This window comes from Aulonocara stuartgranti (genome assembly GCF_965226115.1).
Source record: "Aulonocara stuartgranti genome assembly, chromosome: 17".
Lineage (NCBI taxonomy): Eukaryota > Metazoa > Chordata > Actinopteri > Cichliformes > Cichlidae > Aulonocara > Aulonocara stuartgranti.
This window is the reverse complement of record NC_138953.1, coordinates 11,665,891-11,687,687: the sequence shown is the minus strand read 5'-3', so window position 1 is coordinate 11,687,687 and position 21,797 is coordinate 11,665,891. Positions and strand designations below refer to the sequence as shown.

Here is a 21,797-nt window from a genome sequence, read left to right as displayed (position 1 = left end):
CTGCTGTAATGTATTCTTCCATTCTCCTTAATATCAAGTAACAGCCTAAACAACACTTAATTTTGTAATCCAAGTACTGCAGAGTTGCGCTGGTTAGTGCACCTGTCATTAGCTGTACTTTTTAACCTGCTTACTTACAATTTGCCTAAATGGATGGCGACTGTTGTCTGTAATATCATAGAAATCAACATTTAACTGGTGTTGTGCATTATGAAAAAAGTAATGATTAATTTAACTGACTAAGGTTCTTGGTGCAGACTAACAACTGTCTGGTCAAACTGGTTGTACAAATCCCTAAATACATGGTACTCTGTACTCTTGACTGTCATCCTGATCACCCCCCGAAAATTTGAACCATGCTTACAAAAAGTCTGTGATGCAATTCCTTAATACGAAAGGGACCCAAGAATTCTTCTGACAGCTGGAATGTGTTATAACGTGATGTTTTAATATCAATTTATCTACAAAATCTTGACTGACACCACTGTATTCTGGTTTCCATGGAAAGTGCACTGTCACTAAAGCAAAGGAACATATAAAAATTACAAACAAACAGACTGTACCATTTTTAACATAAATCATTTGTCATTGGTACTTACAGTATAAATGAGCAGAGTCATTTCGAAACAGGATGGTTCAACTTTATGAAGCGATATCTGAATTTCTACTGTAGACATCTTTTGTAAAGAGTTTTTGTTCTGGAGAGTTGTGTATTTCCTTACTGATCCTTCCCATTCATTATACTATAGCACTGAAGGTAGTTGCCACAAAAAAAACCCAGAACAACCAGTACAGTACATTCTTCAGCTGTCCACAGCCAATCAACTCCTGATTAATTGTAGAGTCTGGTAATCCATAGACAATGAGCACAAATATAAGCATCTGTATCACAATGGGCACAAATCCTATGTCCATGAGTTCTCCTTCTAGCCATTTACAGACTGTATTTCCTTTCAAGCAGCTGTTAACTGCACAGCTTGGTGGTCTCGTAATCCACTGAATTGGGCAGACGTGAGCTGAAGGCCTGTAAGGAAGCATGGATGCGAACCACCTCGCTGGCAGTCAGTTTGAGTCTGTGCCGGAGAAGGCAGGCAAACAGGTCCAATCTCTGTTGACCGGGAGGGGACAGCCGGTTGACCCGGTCTCGTATTTCCAAGAGCTGGAGCATAGCTGTGTCCTGGGACCCTTGAGTGTATGGGTAGTCCAGTTGCAGAATCAAGTCACGGATTGCCTCCGGGTCAAAATGCATGCTGTAGCCAAAGACCTGGATACTGTTTATCTTCATGTAGCCCAGGTTCCGAGCAGGATCTGCCATTTCTAAAGGCTCATAATAAATGCTGTCATTCAGTCCATCCTGAGTCTTTATCCTGCTACGAAGGTAGATGTGGATGGTTTCAAAGAATGTCTTCCACTTGTTGCCCAATGTCAGAGTCCAGTTGTAGCAGTCAAAGGGCAGGTCCAGTTTGGTGGCCTGCCAGTCTGGAAAATTATTCTCGTTGACAGTGATGTACCAGCTCTCTGAGTGGCTCCCGCCAAAAGGATTGATATAGAGTGTAAGGGCAGGCTCCAGGGTGCTATTCTTTGTAAGGCAGATCTGAAGGGATATTCCCAGCAGCATGTGGACCATGTTGGTCTTATACTTGTTGCTCTTAAGCGTCAGCAGCATCCTCTTCCTCCATGATGGATCAAACCAGCTGTTGAGTCGCATGTCATTGCTGATGAAGATTGCATGGACCTGTCAGACAAAGTAAATACATACTTTCAGTAAAATAAGATGCAGTGCTAAAAATAAAAATTCGATTAAAACAGATTTTTGATGGTACTAATGTTACTCATACGTTCTGGTAATCTGTGGAGGCGAGGCTTTCACTTCACCTCCATGTCTACTGGAGAAATTCTATATTTATTGGAGAACAACATGACTTTATGTGCATTACTTTTAAAGTGATAGCCAAATAAGGTGTGGAGTATTCTAAAAACTATGAGCTGCCTTTTTAGGCAACTTTATAAAAGGCATATTACAAGGCAAAAGAGCCTGGTTTGAATTGAAGAAGGCACAATGTATTTATGGTTTACACATGATATTAAGATATTAGAAATTGTGACATGCTCAGATGGAAAATTGTCCTCTGTTTTCACTGTATCTTAAGACCAAAATGTAAGATCCTTCATGGACTTTTTTTGGCACTATGGAAACCATCTTGGAAAATGTTGTTTGTTTGTTTTTTACGCATCCACATGCCAAAATCTGTCATTTAATCCACTGTCCACTGTCATTTAATAGAGCTGAATGAACCCGATTAGGGCATAAAGGATGGGTTAAAACTATACCGTGGCCTTTGGATAGAGTCAGTCTGCAATCCTTTTTGACAACATCAACATCACAAAGGAAGGCCGTGAAGGGCATCATACTGTAGTTTCTAGAGCAGGGGTCTCAAACTTGTGGTCCGGGGGCCATCTGCAGCCCACGCCACTTCCTATATTGACATGAGGGAATATAATGCAATTTGGCCCTTGAAGTTACTTTTTTTTTCTCGGGGATGGAGGATGTGTTTGTTGTTGAGTGCAATGTTAAATTAAGTTTAATATAACATTAATAGGATGGCAAGAGTAGGAAGCAGAGAGTACAAACATGTTGAGGGATTGGCTGTGTTAGTTCAGTCAGAGAGTTATTTGTAAAGAAAACAATTTTCACTAGCAGCCAAAAACTAATGTGTACACTTATGTCTGCATTTATATTTTGTTAAATATGAACAAAATTATAGCAGGAGTGCTGCCACATGTCTGGCCAGAAAGAGAGCACCAATTTGTTTATGTGGTAGTTCAATGAAAGGCTTCAGTTAGTTAAGAGTGAGAAGAAAAAAATGTGTTCATGTTTGCAGTTTTGACTTGTTATACAATATCTTGTTTTAAAAAACAAACAAAACATTACATTTTCAGAAATATTTGTGGGTGTTTTCTTGTTTGATTTTTGTACTACTTGAACGCTAAAGCGGCCCTCACATGAGATGACAGTGCCAGCAGTGGCCCACAGCTCATTTAAGTTTGAGACCCTGTTCTAGAGTGACTCCTCCAGGTCACTTTTTCATTCCCATTTCTAGCAAAAGTAAGTAAAATAAAAAGAAACCACAAACTTTCTGTGTGGTAGGACAATAAATGGTATAAAAGAAAAAGTGGTGAAACTAAAGGGTTTCAGTCACCAAGAGGGTGAGATTTTTTACATGTGTCTTTCCAAGACTACTGCTGGGAAAAGACAGCTCAGCTCTCACTGAGCCTGACATGATTACACAAAGGCCAAAAGAAAACTACCTCAAGCCTGCGGTCAGCTCTCTGCAGTAGGTAGCCCAGCTCCAAATCCTGAAGGTCTGTCTCGAACCCCAGATAGTTCTCTGTAGAGTCTGCCACCATAGGCCTGCAGGTCCCTTGTGTCAGGGCAAAGCCTGGGTTGCAGCTCCCACAGCGGGTTTGGTTGTCTGATGCACAGGCCGCACAGGCCAAGCCTTCTCCAACAGAGCAGGGTGGAGGCAGCTGACAGGAGCTGTGTTCATATCGGCAGCTGCAGCTGTGGAGCTCCTCTGAGAATGCACCAAGCTGGTTGTTCTCTGAGCAATATAGGAGTGACTGGAAATGACTCAGCCAGTAGGACTGAGGCCTGGTGGGGAAAAAAAGAAGACAAAGAGATAAAGGCAAAGAGGGACTGGTTATTGAACTAGCTTTAAGGATGAGCCATTTTAATAGGGAAGTGTTTTGTTAAGCCCAGGACACTTGTCTGGGTCTGCAGACAGCTTGCTTGTTAAAAAATAAAAGAAAGAAAGACCTGACATCATTTTAGTGATCATTTAGGTCATTTACAGGTCAAAAGACTTGTGCAAAAAGTTTATTTTTTTACGAAATCTTTATTTCAAGAGGTTTTGACACTTTGTTGTCACTGACTTTGTATTTACTACTTAGAAAAGCAAAACGTCCAAAGACTTTTTTTTTCATTAATTAGGTTATGCGATAGTGACAAATGATCAAACTCCATCAGCCAAAAGAAAGGTTCACAAGAGATGGCTGAAAGTTGTGGAATATTTTGATTTAACTTTGTTCTAACCTAGATCAAGTGGAACCAACTACTGTTTGACTAAAATGAGTACAACACAGTCGTCCCAGTGTCACCAAAGGACTGTCGGTTCTTTGTCAGTCCTTTTCATTATTTTCCCCAATGGGATGGTAAACTAAAACAGAACAATTCATAAGGGTTTCTTAAGGTCAATATGAAAGTTCCAGCTTGTTTGACAGCCTGAGGATGACAAAGAATTTTCGTAACACAAATATGGTACATAAAAAGACAAATATGAAAATGAATTCATTCCTGAGCAAACAACACTAAGAACTGGTATTTTGTACTGAAGGGTACAGAATCCCGAACTGTTAGACCAAACACTACTGGATCTAACAATAGGTTAACACTTATAGTAGGCGTATAACGACCATTAACTCTTTTAACTTTTTTGGCATGTAGATAAAAGCTCTTAAAAGCATAAAATTCACCAATAAGGCAATAATCACATGCCCGTGAGTTTACAACCCATCATTGTTCCAGAGAGAGATTATCATTCTGAGCATTCTTACATAATGCCATTTGGTCAGTAGCCAGCAAAACTGTGAAACTTTACCTGTGTTGACTGAATCAAAATAAATATCTCGGCTAGTTATAAAATCTCCATGTCCCAATAGTTTGATATTTTTGTGCTTTATACTGAAAAGATTTGTTGTTCTATGTTTTCTAGTATAAAGCACACAAAATAATGATATTTTTATATTTTCTTTGGTAATGTGTAGATATGTAGACATGTTAACACTTAAACAAAATACTTATAGAAGTACCTGAGTCGCTCGTATTAGTTTGCTTTACTACACTTTAATATTTTATGATGTAGGTTATGCATGCGGAGACTGCGGGTACAAGCAGTTCTGGAAGGTAAAGCGTGAGAACCTGAATAGAGAGCAAGAGAAACTGTCTTTGATGAGTTAGTGACATAAATATTGGAAGTGCACAGCAGTTGTAGGGGGAGTTTAATCTCAGACATACATATAATTCCCCCATGAGCACTTGAGTTTGATTCCCTTCTGTAGGACTTTATGGCTTTTATCCTCTTTGCTTTATGAATGCAATGCTCACTCTATACCGCTGGCTTCACTTGTAGAAAAAAGGCTTCTTTGATGAGGATGCATTGAAGGAAACTTTATGCTAATCTGAAAATGTTTGCTGGATTACATTTAGGGTATTTTCCTCTGTACTCTGCTGTTATTGTGTGCTTGACAGTGGCAAGCAAGCCGGAGCTCGGAAAATCACTGATTTGAATATCAAAACCCTCTAATGGAAAATGCGGTCATGGGAAATGAACCGAAAGGACTCTTCCTTTCCACCAACCGCTACCTGTGGGTAAGGCATTTCACCTCTGACAGCTTCAGCACAGCAAAGCAGTCACCAATAGAAGACTGCGGTTGTGATTATGTACAGGCTTTGTGCTCCCCACAACTCTTTCTCCAAACCGCTGCTGTAAATCACAGAGTTTTGCGCTGCGAGGAGCCAGCAACACTGAGCTTTGATAATACAATCAAGCAAATGCAGAGCTGTGTGAGTCATTTAATTCTATAGATAAAGTACATAAAATATTATAGTCAAGCTTCAAGTAAAATACTGTGCAACATATGGTGACTTGCACATTATATACAAATGTGATAATTGAACTTATTATTCTGATTCCATTGCCATTAATCAGATTTCTAGTCTTCTGGGAAGGAAGGAAGGTTTTGGAACATGGGTGCAGGGATTTGCTACCTTTCAGTCATAAGAGCATTAGTGAGATTCAATAATGATTTTAGACGATAAGGACCGGCTCAGTTCCAATTTATCTCAAAGGTGTTGGATGGAGCTGAGGTCAGAACTTTGTGCAAGCAAGAAATCAGTAAACCGTGTATGTATTTGCACAAGATGTACACATGGGATTTGGCGGATTTAGCTGATGTCACTGATCATCCCTGTACATTGGGTTGTGTACAGTGAAATTTTTTAAAATGCACTGAAAACAAAAGCAGGAGGAAATTATATATTGAGTCTTTAGGGAACAAACATAAGAACAAAATAATGGTGAATTGTAATAGTAGCATAAAACGGATTTATAAAAAAAACAAAAAAAACCTCTGGGTTCTGCAGGTACCCCAAGACTGAATCAAATCATTATTATCACTGTGGTATTTTACAATAATAACACTGCGCTTGAAATACTATTTCTACTGCTAATGTTCTATTGTTGGATTTGCAGTACAGGCTCCTCAGAGGAGCACTGTGCTACTTATTTTCAGAACATTTCATCATATTTATCTTCTGCTAGAGGCACTGTATATTATTAGTCAGCCAGTAACAGACCAAGCCATCAAGAACAATCAATATGAAGAACATAAAGAAGTCACCAGAGTCATGAAGTGCAATAATTGCACTTGGGCCATTTTTTTTATCTGTACAAATGAATGTCCATTAAACACTATGATTTTAAAGACAAAGTTGTCAAATCTACCAAATGCCTTGAAAGGGTCATTAAAAAGCTATTCAACACTTTTCAAGTCAAATCTTAATTACACTCTGGAAGAAGTCAAAGAGGAGAGGACTCCACCAGAGAAACATTCAAAAGTGTACATAGAAAAGGAAAAATCAGCACCTTTATATGGGAGAGATCTATGCATAAGAAAGGTATTTTCTAACCTGATTAAAGCATAAGTACTAAAAGCATCACTTGAATGGCAATGTGGAGCATTATGCATAATGGCCAAAGTTTCAGCACAAAGAGTACTGTGCTGTCTCATCATTAGCTGCTGAACAAAAGCTGAGCCGACTGCTGCTTCCACTGGCTTATTTGCTCATAATTGTCAGCGCAGTGGAAAACTAGCCCGCAGGAAGCAAAATCAATCACACATCTCCCTTCTATCGCAAGTCCTACGAACAGGATGTTAAAGAGAGACTAAGGGTGGTTTTCAAGAGCTTCCCTTTCTCTCCAAAGCCAGCTGACGCACACCCCTTTCCAAGTCTCTTTCTACTAAGTATGGAGATTTCTATGAAGACAGAAAAGAAAGGGAAGGCTTCACAGTTGATGTGCCAATAATAACGTAGATAAACAGTGCCTGGACGAGTGCGATGACACTTCCTGGCAAACTTGTGGGAATATCAGCTGCATAGATCAGTGATTAATGTGTGTTTTGGCAATGTGGTGAAGAGAATAACATTGATTAAGAAGAGGGTGCACTGAGAAACAGAAAAGAAAGAACAACAGAGACATGGGCTGGACATTAAACAGAGCAAACTCTAATAGATTAATCTGAAAGTTGATTTATGTGTTGATTTATGTCGCCATTTCTGCAGCATTACCGTGGCGGTTGAATCGAGGTGAGCGTAGTGTGACTGACAGTGATTGCTAGATTCGTCACCTTCTCCAATTGCCTCTTCTGGCAGGTAAAAGGTACCCATTACAAATGTGGATTTCTTTCAATCTTAAAAGACTAGTGTGTGATTTGTCTCCTCCAAGAAAAAGCTCAAACACTTACAAGGGCAGATCTGTACGTTTTACTGACAAATTACCTTTTTATTCTCATTTTGGGTTTCTGTTGAGTAACTTCCTGTTTCCTTTTGTAATTTTTGGTCTGTTTACACCATTATCAGTTTAACTTCCAGCCTGTGTTAGTTTTCCCTCCTCTGTGACTATATGCCCTGCCCTAATTGGTCTCCCCTGTGATATCTCTCACACCTGTTTCCAATTAGCCAATCACACACCTCTGTATTTTTTGAAAAGTGTTGAGTGGCTTGGTACTGCCTCATTATGACTTGTACTCTAGCCTTCTGGTGTTCGCTGGGTGGATCTATATTTTCCTGTGTACTTTTTCCTTTTGTATTAAATTGTGTTTGCTGTTACTTTTCTCTGTAGAGACCTTTTGCCTGCCTTCACTAGCTGTCTGAACTGAAGACTAGATTTTGGATCTTATCCTACCTCTGTGTGTCCTGCGCTTGGTGCCTCGTCCCCCGTGACTGTCACACTCAAGCCATAGAAATAAAAACCTTCCTCTCTCAGCAGCAAATGGTTAAGGTGCATGATGTTAGGGTTTGCCAATGCGTTATTTTTTTAAATTAAAGGATTAATTTTTTAACAAACTTTTAGATTTTTACAAACTGCTTGGAAAAACATGCTATTAAATGAATGAATATGTGGTTGTGTGAGTGGGAAATCTTCATAGCTTCAAAAAACTAAAGGGAATAAAGGGACTTTGGTATTTGTGCTACAAAAGTACATATATATTATGTGTGTACTGTGCTTGTCCTTCCAAGTCTTCAACTATAAAGTAACTCATATTAAGGAGACAAAAAACAGCATCTCCGCAGCAAATATTAGCTAGTGACAGTCAAATCAACACACATTATAGCATTCTTCTGAGCTAGGTGACTAAATCTGGACAATTAAAACATTAAAATATTACGTAATTAAAAAAAAGTGCTTCCCTCCAAAAATAAGACAACTCTCAAACAACTCTGAAAGCAAATAGTGGATACAGGAATATACATTTACTTGCCCATCTCTACATAGATGGTGGATGCTAGGTTGTCATAGCTATCCACCTATGTGTGTGTGTCTGTAATTGTTTCAAAAAATGCAGGTGCCTTTTGCACATCACTCAATAATTCAAGTAGGTTAAACTGAACCACAGAAGTCACACATCAGAAAACATTCTGGAACAAATGTAGTGATAGTTATATTTTTAACGAAATATTGCCACACAAGCATTTATGTATAATAAATGCGTTAATAAGTCTTGGAATGTGTTACTTAATTTGCCTAAAACCAAATTTAACACTGATGTGTAAGTGTAATGTTGTCACTTAATTAGCTTAACTTGCTAATTAATCAATTCATTAATTAAGTTTTAATTAACAAAAGGCTTTATACCTCATAATTCTGTCTTTGTATTTAGACAAATTAGGGATTTTTATTCATTTTTTATGAAGATTTTCAACATTCAGACATGAAACAAGTCAAGAAACTCTGGTTTCAAAAACATTGCAGGGGGATTCAGAGTTAGGAGCTTAATGCTACAGTAATGTATGCTATGTGAACTCCTTTCTTTTGAAATGCAGCTGTAAAAACCTTGGATAAAAAATTAAAGCTATTTAAAAATGCCTGATCTGTTTTAACAACATTTCAATGACTGCAACAAGATGTACAAAAATTCTTAGCAAATGCAGGTGCAAGAGTGATTCCACAGAAAAATCTATTCCATAATCTCCCCCTATTCAAAAAGTAATTGCAAGGGTACGCAGGCTAAATGCCAGAACTACAATGGCAACTTGTTTACTTTAATCAATGTGTCTGGATTAGTCTACACTCAAAAAAATGAATGAGGTGGATTGTTCAGTGTATATTAATTATTTATTTTCATTTTACTTAAAATATATGTTTTTGTTAAGTTAACATATGTTTTTCTAATCAAGTCTACGTAATTGTGTCTATTATTCAACGTACATAATACTAATGTGTTACTTGATCGCATAACATTTAAGTTAAGTCAATTAGGATCGATATACCTTGTATATCCACAAGGTGGCAGTAATGCAAAAACAGTTGTAATGAAACCGCGCAGAACAAGAAGGTTTCACGGCTTGTGCCTGGCAAGACTTCAAATTTAACTGAAAAGGGCTGTTTTGGCGCCAAGCTGCTGTTTCTTTGAGAGGTAAGACCACTTTTTTCTTTGACTATGTTGTGTAGTATCTATATGTCCAGCATGGTTATATTTTGCGTTTGTCTTACAAGACATGTTATATCGTTTGCGTGCGCTTGTTTTACATTAGTTTTACTGGGTCCTGGACATGCTTATTTTGTGGACTGTGTAAGAAACATTTTTATTGTTTTTTGTTTTATTAAGGGATTAGCTACAGGGGTTCATGGGGTTATTCTTTCAAGGGGTTATTTTTCCATTTGCTTTCTTGGGATTCCTTTTCTGTAATCCGAGAGTCGGAAATATCGAATAGGATAGCAAGGATAGCATAAAGTGACATTTAAAATCCAAAAAGTCAAGGGCGAAAGCCACTGTGACACCATTGTTCTGCTCTATCAGTAATCTGTATTATGTAAAAATGGTCTGTAAATACAGCATGTTTCCTAGCGGAGTTATACATATCAATGTAGTTATAAATTACAGTTTGTGAAAGTACACACTTAATTTTTTTAATAAAATTATTCAAGACATATGAGTGGACAGACAATGGAGGTCGACAGACCTGGTGATAATTGCTTCTATAGAAAGTTAGCACATGGCAGTGTCAATCTCTTGCTTTTCTTCTGAGTAGTATTTTATTTAGTTGTAATTCAAACAATAATTTGCTTCTTGAAATTAAGGAATTAATTATTTTTTTTCTTTATAAATCTCAGATCCTGCCTTTACCTGCTCCCTCCTATACTGATGTGGTGTATGTGGTATTGCTGAGCTTGTATGTGGTATGTGAACTGTTATACTTTTAAAAACAAAACTGTTTTATAAGTTAAGTTTTCTTTTGTGACCCATCCCATGCCCCTGTTATTTCTTCTCCACATCTGAACCATGGTAAAGGTTGCAGTTCAAGGGCCTGAGGCATGAAATTCTTTTCAGATCAGCTGTGATCAATATTTTTTGGAACTTGATAAATAACAATAAAAGCTGTAATGGCTCCATTAGCATTTTGTGTAAATGTTTGTGTTAAAATTATAGCTTTAATGAGGTCTTACTACATTAGTTTTAGTTTGTATATGTGTACATATAGTATGTATATTTACAGTACAGTATGTTGTGTTTGTTGACATATTTTCAGGTGGAAGCAGAATATGTGAGGATTACTACTGCTGCACATGTTCCAAGGCTTTTTACACAACTTGACCAATACACTGACCAGCTCATAAAAGTCTTCAAGAAAAAAGGAGGCGTTGCAGGGAAGAAAATTAGACAAACTTTGGCCCCAGCCACACAGGTGCGTTATTCTGTTGGTAGCAAAATATTATGGCTAATAAGATCATTTTCAAATTTAAACAGCTAGTGTATGGTAGCTGCACAGTGCACTTACATTTATATTAAGCAAGACAAAGTTTGGTACTCAAAACGTTGGAAAATTTAAATTACCTAAACATATGTAAAATCTGATCCCTTGATTTAGGTTAAACCAGAAGTGAATGTTTTTATGTTATGTTTTGAATGCAAAAAAGATGATGTATTAGTTTGTCTTTACCTCCATTATGGACATATATAATGTGGTGGAAACCCTGCCCAACAGGTTAACTATTCATGTCCATGTGATGATTAGTTGGTCTTGTGTACATGTCTATCTGTGCAGTGGATATGTCATTCATTTTGCGTATAATGTGAGTTTCTGTCATCCTAAAGTATATCTGTTTTCTCTTCCTGTATCTCTGCCACTCTCTACAGAAGGAAACCATTGAAAAGGGGAGGGAGTGTGTCCTCAGGGCACTACCTTTTTACCTGAATGAAGACCCAAGCATCCTCTTCAAAGAATAATTGGTTGGTAATTTTAGTTTAGTTTTTTATCTGTATTAAACCAAATTTTGAATAACTAATGTTGTTGCATGTTGTAATGTTGTTGTTGTTGTAATTTGCATGGAACCTGTTTAAATGTTTTGGGAAATCTTCTTGTATACCCAAACTATTTATATTTATCGTTGAATCTGTAGTCTAAAATAGTGGCGCACTGGGGTGCATGTTCCTAATATTGTGTTTACGTCATTAAAGGGTAGCTTTGGCCCTTTTTCTTTCTTTTTTTAAAACTGGATGCCATTTTTCTATGTTTTTGTGTCTAAGCTTCAGCTGTTCAGAGGGAGCTGGAACAAATTACCCTTGCTATCTTTACCATCGAAAGAGCTGATGCCAGCACTCCTCCAGCCGATGTGGGTGTAAGCGCCAGACGTCTGCTTTATATTTTTATTTACGATTGAGTTCATGTTTGTTTTATAATTCATAGATTCATTACATAAGTCATCTTTTCAGGATTAATAAATGTGAAAATATATGTGTTTACATAAAGTAATTTTAAGTCACTGTTTTGGGATTGGAACCTAAAAGGGGGTACCTCTCACTTTAATTATGTAAGTGCAATAGTAGCATGAAACCCTGTGTGAGAGGGAAGGGGAGGAGCATGGACAGAGAGGTTAGGAGTCTCACGGTTTTCTGACCGTGTGCACAGCTAGTTCTGGATAACTGCTATTTTTTGGAACTTTCATGCTTTTTAGGAAGGAGTTCATTGTTACATCTTCCGTTTGTAATAAATAAACAGTCTTCAAATCATAATGCAACTGGAAGCATTTCTTTTGGAAACCAGGAACACGCGTCAGCCATAGACTCTTCTTTTTTGAACTTGGTTTATTGGAAATTACCCTACAGTGGGTATAACCATCTAGTGTGTCCTGCATGACCTGGAAGACCTGGCCTCTGCATGTGCACTCTTAATGGGTGGGATATATGCACTGAATCTCAGTTAACCTCAAGACTGAAAGCTAAGAGACAATCAAAAGTATTGAGATTTAAAGGATTTAATTGAGAGATGATACTGCACCAGAAATGTTGATGGGTGGTGTGTATATTAGCGTTCAAGGCATATTGTTATGAGGTGGAAATATGTTCATATTCAGTTTGTGTTACATTGTGTGCATTGTAAAGGTAATTGCAATACATACTAAAATTAAGGGTAAGTTAGGAGGTTGATCTGATATCCTCGTGTTGGTGTTGTTCCCAGATCATCATACTAAATGTTGTTCCAGGATCAACATTGCAAGTGACCAATCAGAATGTTGTGACGTCATACTTTTGCGACTTCGGGAAAAACCGGCGTAAAACAAAAAACTGTACTTAAGCTGCGTGAAACCGCCTCTGTCCGCCGATCAACTGACCCTAACCCTAACCGTAACCCTTTAATAAACAGTAAGCAGAATTGATATTGTCCTTGCAACATTGGAATTTCATAAATGCACGAATGGCTTGGAATAGAATAACGTCACAACAATGTGATTGGTCACTTGCAATGTTGAACCTGGAACAACATTTTCATGATGGTCTGGGAACAACACCAACACGAGGATATCAGATCATCCAAGTTGGGAATGCAGGATGAATGTATATTTTGTGGACTTTTAAAGACGAACAATTGTTTCCATGTTAAAATGTTTCCATCTGAAGTTTTTTGCCCAAACACTGGTAAAATAAATGTTGACAGTGGCGAGTGTTAAATGGTTACTGCTGTGCTGTTGCAAAAAAAACTGAACGCTGACAAGCTGTTTTATTGTTAGACCATAATGTTGGCATGTTTTGTTAAAGTTTTATTTGGGATGGTGATGTAATTTTCTTTGATTGCTAATATCAGTGGACTATTTATTATTATTATTATTATTATTATTGTTGTTGTTGTTGTTGTTGTTGTTACTTTTTTTTTTTTTTTTAATTGTGGCTGTTGAGGTGGACACTTCACTTTGCATTGTTAAAGGAAAGCACTTCATTGGCATTGTGTTACTGGACTGACCCTAAGCAATCATTGCAAATAGCAACTTTGCTATCCATTTTAGACACTAAAAGAAAAAAACACTCACAGACCTTACTAGCATCACATGTGCATAACTCAAGTGTCATCTTATCAATGTGTTATGTGATCTTCAATGCGTTTTTTTTTCTTCTATTTCTGGTAGATACAGACATTTAATTTAAAGTCTTGATGTTGCATCTGTCTACATACTGTTAATTACTAACCCTAATGAGCTGTTGTGTTTTATTTTGGACTGGGTTTACACAAATGCTCACTGAATGTGTTGGCAATAAAATAAATTTTAAAAAATAAGTTGGATGTACTTAATTCATTTGTGTGGAACCTGTTGACAAAATAGATTTATGTAAAACTAATTAATAAAGCACAAGGTGGCTGAAAATATAATATTTGAATTAATCTAACTTAAATTTAACATTTTACTGCCACAAATAAGAAATGTGTTGAAGTAACTAATCTAAACTATCTAACCTGAAAATATATCATCTATGTTCATACAACATAACTTGATTTAGTTAGTCTTAAATATGTCTTGTTAATCTTAAGTAGTTTTTTTAAATTAGATGAACTAAAGATTTTTGCTTTAAACTAACATAATTCAATTTCGTGGAACCTGTTGACAAAATAATTTTAATTAAAGTCAACGTTTCATTTTTTTGAGTGTATAGGGTAAACTTGTGATGTGCAACCTCTATGAGGAAAACCTCAAACAAGAACACTGCACCAAAAGACACCGCTTTAATGTAAAAGGCCACAGTATATAGAGTTGTGTTATGAGAACATTTTGAAGCTGTGCAGAATTATTGAGATTTAATGTGAACATAATAATGGTGAGCATGAGAATGCATGTTACTGTGGTTGTGCTCACCGTTCTCTTGGTATGCGTACTTGGGGCTGTCTGTGACATCTTTTACTGAGACTGAAGAGTTTGAAGATGACTCTCTCAGCACGTCTGGAGAGGACCCGCATGCTGTTCTCCAGCTGCTCATATCGCCACTGGAACAGGCTATCCAGGGACCACATGTGCTGTATGGTTGACATGTTCAGGAAATAGTTTTGGGGCAGCCTTGCATAGAAGGCCTTGAATTCATCTGCAACAACAGACATAGGAGAAAGAGGTAAAAGGCACAACTCATCACCACTATTGCAGTCTTACTAAGTAAGTAGAAATATTAAGAATTTATCTTGGCAATAGGACTGGGATATGAAAATATAACTGAAATAATAACCAGTTTTGTTCAGGTCAATGAGCAAAACTGTCATGACTGAATTATGCAGTCAGCCCGCTATGAAGCTGGCTTATCTTAACACACAAAATTTAAATCTCTCAATCCTCATTTCATCCACAACCAATCATTGACTGTTGGACAGCACATGATCACAATATTTTGGTTATGATAACAGACCCACACTAGTGGTTGACAGGCCCCTCCCTTTTTTTTTAAGCCATGCAGCTCAACTATTAAGGACAAAGACAGCAAAATGAAAAGAACAACAAAAGCTGCTACTTCAACATGAAACATGACCAAGTTATTTCAGTATATATTGAAGATTTTAGTCAAGTGTACAGACAAAAGAAATGGGCCAAATCAGAAAATCAAAGACCTAGCCAGTGTTCACAGCAGTCCATAATAAAGGTGTTAACTGTACCCTATGTAGTGCAATTATTTATTTAGGAGGCACCACTGTTGGGAAAAGTAAAACCATCCATGTATTTAAGTTATTTTAGTCAAAATGTATTAAAAAGATCTTTGAAACAATCCTGCAATACCTTTGGTGACCCTGTAACTCCAAGAGTATCGTATTCGTGAGACTTCATGAGACTTTTCTCCCAAAATCAAAACATAAATAAATTGCACATTACAAGCAATACACTGAAATAAAAGGAGAATGTGGAAAATATAATAAAATTAAACCTTATACATGCAAATTAATATTTAATTTTATTTCAGAAAACATCAGGCCGCATCATATCTTTAAGACATTGAGCATTATTATCATCCCAACAGAGCATCTTGCTCTCAGACTGCAGGCTTGCTTGTGCTACACTCCCGTCTCTTCCATCCCCATGTGATTATACACCATTACTGTCATGGTCTCACGAGTCCAGATCTGGTTTGGTTCCTTGACAATTAATGCATGTCATTAAACTGTGTCTTCGCTCTACCATCGTTTGTATTTTCTCCTGTCTCCCTCACTTGTTCTCTGTGTCCTCACCCCCCACCCGAATGCAGCAGATGGCCACCCCTCCCTGAGCCTGGTTCTGCAGGAGGTTTCTTCCTGTTAAAAGGGAGTTTTTCCTTCCCACTGTGCTGCTCAAGTGCTTGTTCACAGGGGTTTGTCTGATTGTTGGGGTTTTCTCACTAATATTGTATGCTGTTTTTTTTTTTGTTTTTTTTACAATATATAAAGTGCCTTGAGATGACTGTTGTTGTGAATTAGGGCTAGATAACTAAAAATGAATTGAATTCAATTTTTAGTGCATTTAATTTTTAAGTTTGCCCAAAGTGTCGTACAAAAACAAATCAAGAGATAAAGCGAAAGACAAAACCAGTCACATTAAATGGCCTGTATTTGTATAGTGCTTTTCTAGTCCCTAAGGACCCCAAAGTGCTTCACACTACATTCAGTCATTCACACACACTGGTGATGGCAAGCTACATTGTAGCCACAGCTGCCCTGGGGCGCACTGACAGAGGCGAGGCTGCCGGACACTGGCGCCAACGGGCCCTCTGACCACCACCAGTAGGCAAACATGGGGTTAGTATCTTGCCCAAGGATATATGGCATGGGATCAAACCATCGACCTGGGATCGAACCACCGACCTTCTGATTAGTGGCTGACCTGCTCTGCCACCTGAGCTACAGCCACCCATTAAAACACATTTTACTAAGTTCATTGCTACACTGCTAGATATCTGATTTATATTTTATTGTACTAAGATGGTCAGTAGTAGATCAAATCATTATGTATTTGAAAGTAACTTTTCATTTACACTCTTCTTTTCAAAAAATTGTGTCAAGACTGTTGTGGCGGGGTGTGGTCTGCGGTGCCGCTGCAGGGGAGGCGGACGCACCTGAGTGGCATCCGCACTCATGCCTCGTCGGCTTAAAGGCTGAACTAGATCCTGTACTGTTGTTGTTGTTGTTGTGGAAGAGTTCAGCTGAGAGCTGAAAACCTGCTGCTCTGTCTGTGTGTGTGTGTGTGTGTGTGCGTGTGTGTGTGTGTGTGTATGTGTGTGTGTGTGTGTGTGACAACAGCAACTGGTGAATAAAAGTATGCTGAAGAGCATGGAAACGTGGTCCGGTCTGTCGTGCATCTATTACAACTGTGAAAAATGGGGAAAAAAATGAGATGGTGCATATTGTCTTTACCTTTGACATTTTATTGTTTTTTTGTTTTGTTTTGTTTATTTTAGAGATATATAATTTGTTGGCCAAAACATGTTTAAAAGAGAAAAAAACTAGTACCGTTCCAGTTACCATTTATAATGCATCCCTATGCCATCATGGATACTGAAATTTAAAGCATATGCTTAAAGTTAGTTTCCTCTGTCCTCTTTTGTGTAATGAATACACATCCACAATTACATCCATGATTTCCAAAAGTAATTTCATACTTGTATTGATCAGACTGCAGTAATTTTCTTCAGACTCTGTGAGTGAGATCTTGCTAGCAGAATTTCTGGAATGTGTGTATATTTATCTTCTATGCTAGTTTTGTCTGTTTGTTTTTTTTAAACTTGCATTTGTAGATGCTGCAAACCGTGTTTGCTAACAGCTACTTTTGGAAGTACTTCTAAGTATATTCACTGACTTCTACTAGAGAATCATGACTATATTAAATGGATATAGGTTCTATGTATTAAACAGGGCTGTATGTTAGCCTTACCTAAACTGTAATATAAGGATATGTTGCCATTAAGTGGGAGAAGTCTAAAAACTGTATGGTATCAGCTGTGGGATTTTACTTTCACACAGATTAACAGCTTGGATGAAAAAAATTCTGCATGACCTTACTGTGAGTTTTCTGTCCATAATGTGTAGGATGCTAACAAGGAAAACCTTTATGGCTTCCTGCCATAATTGACTTCCTGCAGCGGCTAGTTCGTGTAGGATATTTATCTATTGGTTCCGCAGTTTGAGGCAAACAAACAAGGAGCCTTTTAATGTCGACACATTTTGGCGGCCTTGTCTGTTTTGACTACAAATGTAGACTTTGGAGTACCTGAATAGGGACGGCATCTGGCAGCTGGTGCTATGCAGAGTCACTTCTCACCCTTTCATCATTTTCAGTAAAGCCCAAAAAAAAATTGGGTGCACTTTGGAGCAGAAAGATATATTTCTCTCTCTGTGGATCATGGCTCAAATTTGAGAAAGCAAAATCTGAAAAAGCATTGCGACAAAAACAGTTTTTATTTGATGCTGAAAGCATTGTAATTAAACAATTATGATGTAAACAGCCTTATTGGTGTTAAGAAATGTCTCGTTATCAGCAAAATTGCACATATACTATGTGAATTAAGATCATCTGAGGCCAGCAGTTATAGAAGAATAGATATATAATGTATCCTTTTATCACCTGTTGTTTCAGAATTAGGAGTCTTTATTCTTGGTTGGATTTAGATGGTAAATGTTCTGCACTTATATAGTTATTTAGGCATGTTCTAAAGCTCGTTACAATGCCTGTCAGTTACGCTTCATATACTCAGCTGCCATGCAACGTGCTCCTCTTGGCATTCAGTCTTTTTGAAGGACACTTCAGCAAATGAAGAGGCTGGGGATCAATCTGCCAAACCTGCAATTATTGGACAACCCGCTCTTCCACCTGTGCCACAGCCAGCCTTTATGACTTCTGCTTCTGCTGATAAAGCAGCGAGCTAAAAATCGGCACTTTCCCCTGCTAAAGGACACATTTATGACACCTGTGGGTGTCTATATTCTGGGCACGCTCCTGCCCTAGCTTCACAGCCAGCTACTAGAACATAAAGTTTGAAAGTAATTGCACTTAGGGATATTTCAGGCAAATCTCAAGACTGGAAGAAAAAAAAAACCCATCAATTTTGATTTCATCTGAGTAATAATCACCAAGGCTTGGTGACCGAGCACAGCAATAATAACCAAACATTATGCTTAGAGGTTCCATTCAAACTCTGTTTCACTGGTGATATGAAAAGCTGGACGGAGAATAAATGGGTTTTATAGCTGCTTAATCTGCTCCAGACATATTGTAAACTACCTGAGCCGAAAGCTGTTGATTTTTTTTTTTTTCTAATCTGGTCATGTTGCGTTGTTAATTTGCTATATCCAGACAGGATGCCAGGATCCCCAGTGCTCAGTCAACTATAATAGTTTACCTATAAATCATAGAATAGGGAGGGACATACATAGAGAATTCTCACTCAGATTTAATGGTGCAGATAAAACAGCTGAAATCATCCCTACTTTCACTCGTATAAATGATTTATATTCAAACTGTCTGATTTTCCTGAATTTAAATGAGGATTGCGACGTGAAAGGCTCCAATAATGCATTTTTATCAAGAGGCCCTCCTCACCTGATTCTTCAAATTCCTTATACAGCATGCCCCATGTCTCGGTGACTCTTTCCAGGCTCTCCTCCATGGCTTGAATGTCCATGTAGGGGCAGTTGCACTCTGGGAACTTGGGGTCACAGCTGCACCAGCAGTCACTGTCCTTGCAGACAAACTCACCCTCTCCATTGCAGGCTATGTAGCTGAGAGCCGCCTGTACAAAACTCTCTCTCAAGTAGTCTGGAAGGATCACTTGCAAGCCTGTAAAACAAAGCTGGGTTTAGTTTTGTCATCAAACTGAGACCTTGGAGAGTCAGTCTGCTGCCAGAGTGTGTAACACACTTAATGCAATCTAGAAATCCCCATACTTCTGTCTTTTCAGATAAAATATATAATGTCATGACAGTCACAATAAAAGTGGTAGAAATTCAACAAACCTTGCAGCTGGACTTTATTTTCAGGGCTCTGAACCAGCACCGAGCTCACAGAATCAAGGTTGTCATAGTTACTGCATCCAAGAGGACCTGTGCGGGTCTCTGTCACCTGGGCAACAACAAATAAAAGGCTCATTTATAAATTCCCAACTGCATCCATTTTAGGACAAGTGCATGATTAAGTTAGATTTCTTTATAGAAAAATATGCTTAAAGGTACTTCTACATTTCAGGCACAAATGGGGCATAGTAGGTCACAGAAAATGTACCTTATGCAACATAAATGGCTGTCTCGCCTCTGATTAAATAAAGTAGTTCCTCCATAATCGATTGCACTAGTGAATGTGAAAGGAATGGAAACGATGTTAAGCTCATTTTGATTCCTCTAAATTGCTGTAAGAGTGCTTTGTTGCACTTATTTCTATGCAAGAAGTCGACTTTTCCTTTTTTTCCCCAACCCCAGCCACTGATTGAAGATGTTTCGATTGACCTTTGTCACAAAGCCTCTCCAACAGAGACTCTGTTTTCACTTCATTTGCAAGACAAGATCCTATTTCAGCTCTCTCCTTTTTTCTTTCCATGACATAGTGAGGAGCACCTAACACTTTCTCATTTTTCTCTCTTTGTGGTTGCGGGACACCATATTTTGTTCAGTGATTTGTCCTGGTCAGGCTTGTCAGAGGACAGTTGGTGTAAAGTGACAGATGGATGAGGCAAGACAATAAGGGTCAGACGATCGGTAGCGCCATCACAGAGGGCTGAAGGGCTTGGGAACTAATATCAGGCCGGTGCTGGAGAGAAGTGAAAACTCAGTACAGGGCTCTTTAATCAAAAGCCTAATCCAGAAGAAAGATTCGGAAGGAAGAATAAATATCCTCTGTGAATGGGAAAAGGAAAATGGAAGATAATTTGAGTGCAATTCTCTGACTATAATATTTATATCACATTATAAATCCCTTGTTTCCCTTATGAGGGATTTTAATGCCGATATGACTGTGAGGAAATGAGATACAATGCTGGCTTTCAGACCCCATGAATATTGAATCCATATAAGGAATTATTTGATATGCCATATGATATGCCATATGGCAAAACACTGAGTGATGAGCAGAGCATTCAATTTCCGCTTTGCTTAGCAGCTGCTATTCACTGTAGATACATTCTGGTATATTAAAAATACTTAATAGGACATTATTGGCCACCTGTACCTCAGCGCAAGACTACATGAGGGATGGAAGCAAATGTGGAAGATGAAAGTGGAAAATGTGTGTCTTTGTCTGGCCATTTTCTTTACCATCTCAAATTATAGTCCAGTGGCAGTATTCACAAACATTCTGCAAAACCCTCCCAGAAAACTGTTCATTTAGCCTTAAAGCGTCCAGCAAGAAGTGTGAGCTTAGGAGTGATTGACAAAAACGTCTTTGGGGGAGCGAGGAACTAAAATTATAACCTTAGTGCAGTGGTCTGGCTGACCAGGCTGGCACACGCTTTTAAAGATGAGGAAAATTGACACCCCACAGGTACACGAATGCTTCCACTAAAGTCAATTACAATAGATACATGAGACGCGAGAGGTAATGATAAGCGTGTGTGTGTTGTGTGAGCATGCTGCAGACACCGTCTCTGCAAACGTAAAAAAGGAACAGGCCTTCCATTTTTGTTTTTTATCTTTTATGCAAGGTGTCTGTGGAGGAGTGAGGGAGTGTGGGAGTTTGGGCGTGTGCCAGAAAAACAGAACAATATAACGGAAACAATACATGTGCATTCAGATTCCTCTAGTAGCTACTTACATTCTGCCACATAGCTGCACACGGCTGTGCAGGATGCATTAAAAAATGCTGCTTTTGCGGTATCCTTTTCAAATCCTGATATTTGTTTTATGTATTTTCCGTGACATGGGCCACAAACACTAACCGTGCATGATCTAATCTGTAGTGTTGTCATTTCATCGAACCGATCTCTGTGACTTCCCAGTTTTTAGCTCACTTAAGGGCTATTTATGGTGGAGATCGACCAGCCGGGAAACTGAATTGGCCAATTTTCAGTGTTCTCAGCGTGGACCGGTGACGGACCGCCTCACACACAGTGCTTAACACATTTCTTAGATCAAGGTTTGTGCCAAAGCTGTCCTAAATGAACGGCATTAGTAATAATCAAAATCATTTCGTATGTTTCTGTCATTGTTAATCCATTAGTAAACGCAAGCATACTTTTTCATAAAATATAATTATTGG

At 38.2% G+C, this 21,797-nt stretch overlaps 1 protein-coding gene and 1 long non-coding RNA gene across 5 annotated transcripts in view; one reads left to right on the top strand and one right to left on the bottom strand.

Moving 5' to 3' along the window:
* Positions 1–456: 456 nt before the first annotated feature.
* LOC309692845 (BMP/retinoic acid-inducible neural-specific protein 3-like) overlaps positions 457–21,797 on the bottom strand; it is a 75,368-nt gene continuing 54,027 nt past the window's right edge. For all 3 annotated transcript variants that reach the window (XM_082511675.1, XM_082511674.1, XM_082511676.1), the window contains exons 5-9: positions 19,568–19,673; positions 19,155–19,391; positions 14,466–14,688; positions 3,310–3,652; positions 457–1,735 (exon numbers count right to left, since the gene is read on the bottom strand). In XM_082511675.1, the coding sequence (XP_082367801.1) occupies positions 965–1,735; positions 3,310–3,652; positions 14,466–14,688; positions 19,155–19,391; positions 19,568–19,673 (1,680 nt within the window). In that variant the 3' untranslated portion in view covers positions 457–964. The remainder of the gene's footprint in view (positions 1,736–3,309; positions 3,653–14,465; positions 14,689–19,154; positions 19,392–19,567; positions 19,674–21,797) is intronic.
* On the top strand, positions 9,705–13,891 carry LOC309692861. Of its 2 annotated transcripts, XR_014272492.1 has the most exons (5): positions 9,705–9,756; positions 10,455–10,520; positions 10,871–11,026; positions 11,479–11,571; positions 11,875–13,891. It is a non-coding gene; the product is annotated as an uncharacterized lncRNA (long non-coding RNA). The 2 variants fall into 2 exon arrangements; XR_014272493.1 differs by lacking the exons at positions 9,705–9,756; positions 11,875–13,891 and adding an exon at positions 9,763–9,912 and having other exon boundaries at positions 11,479–11,864.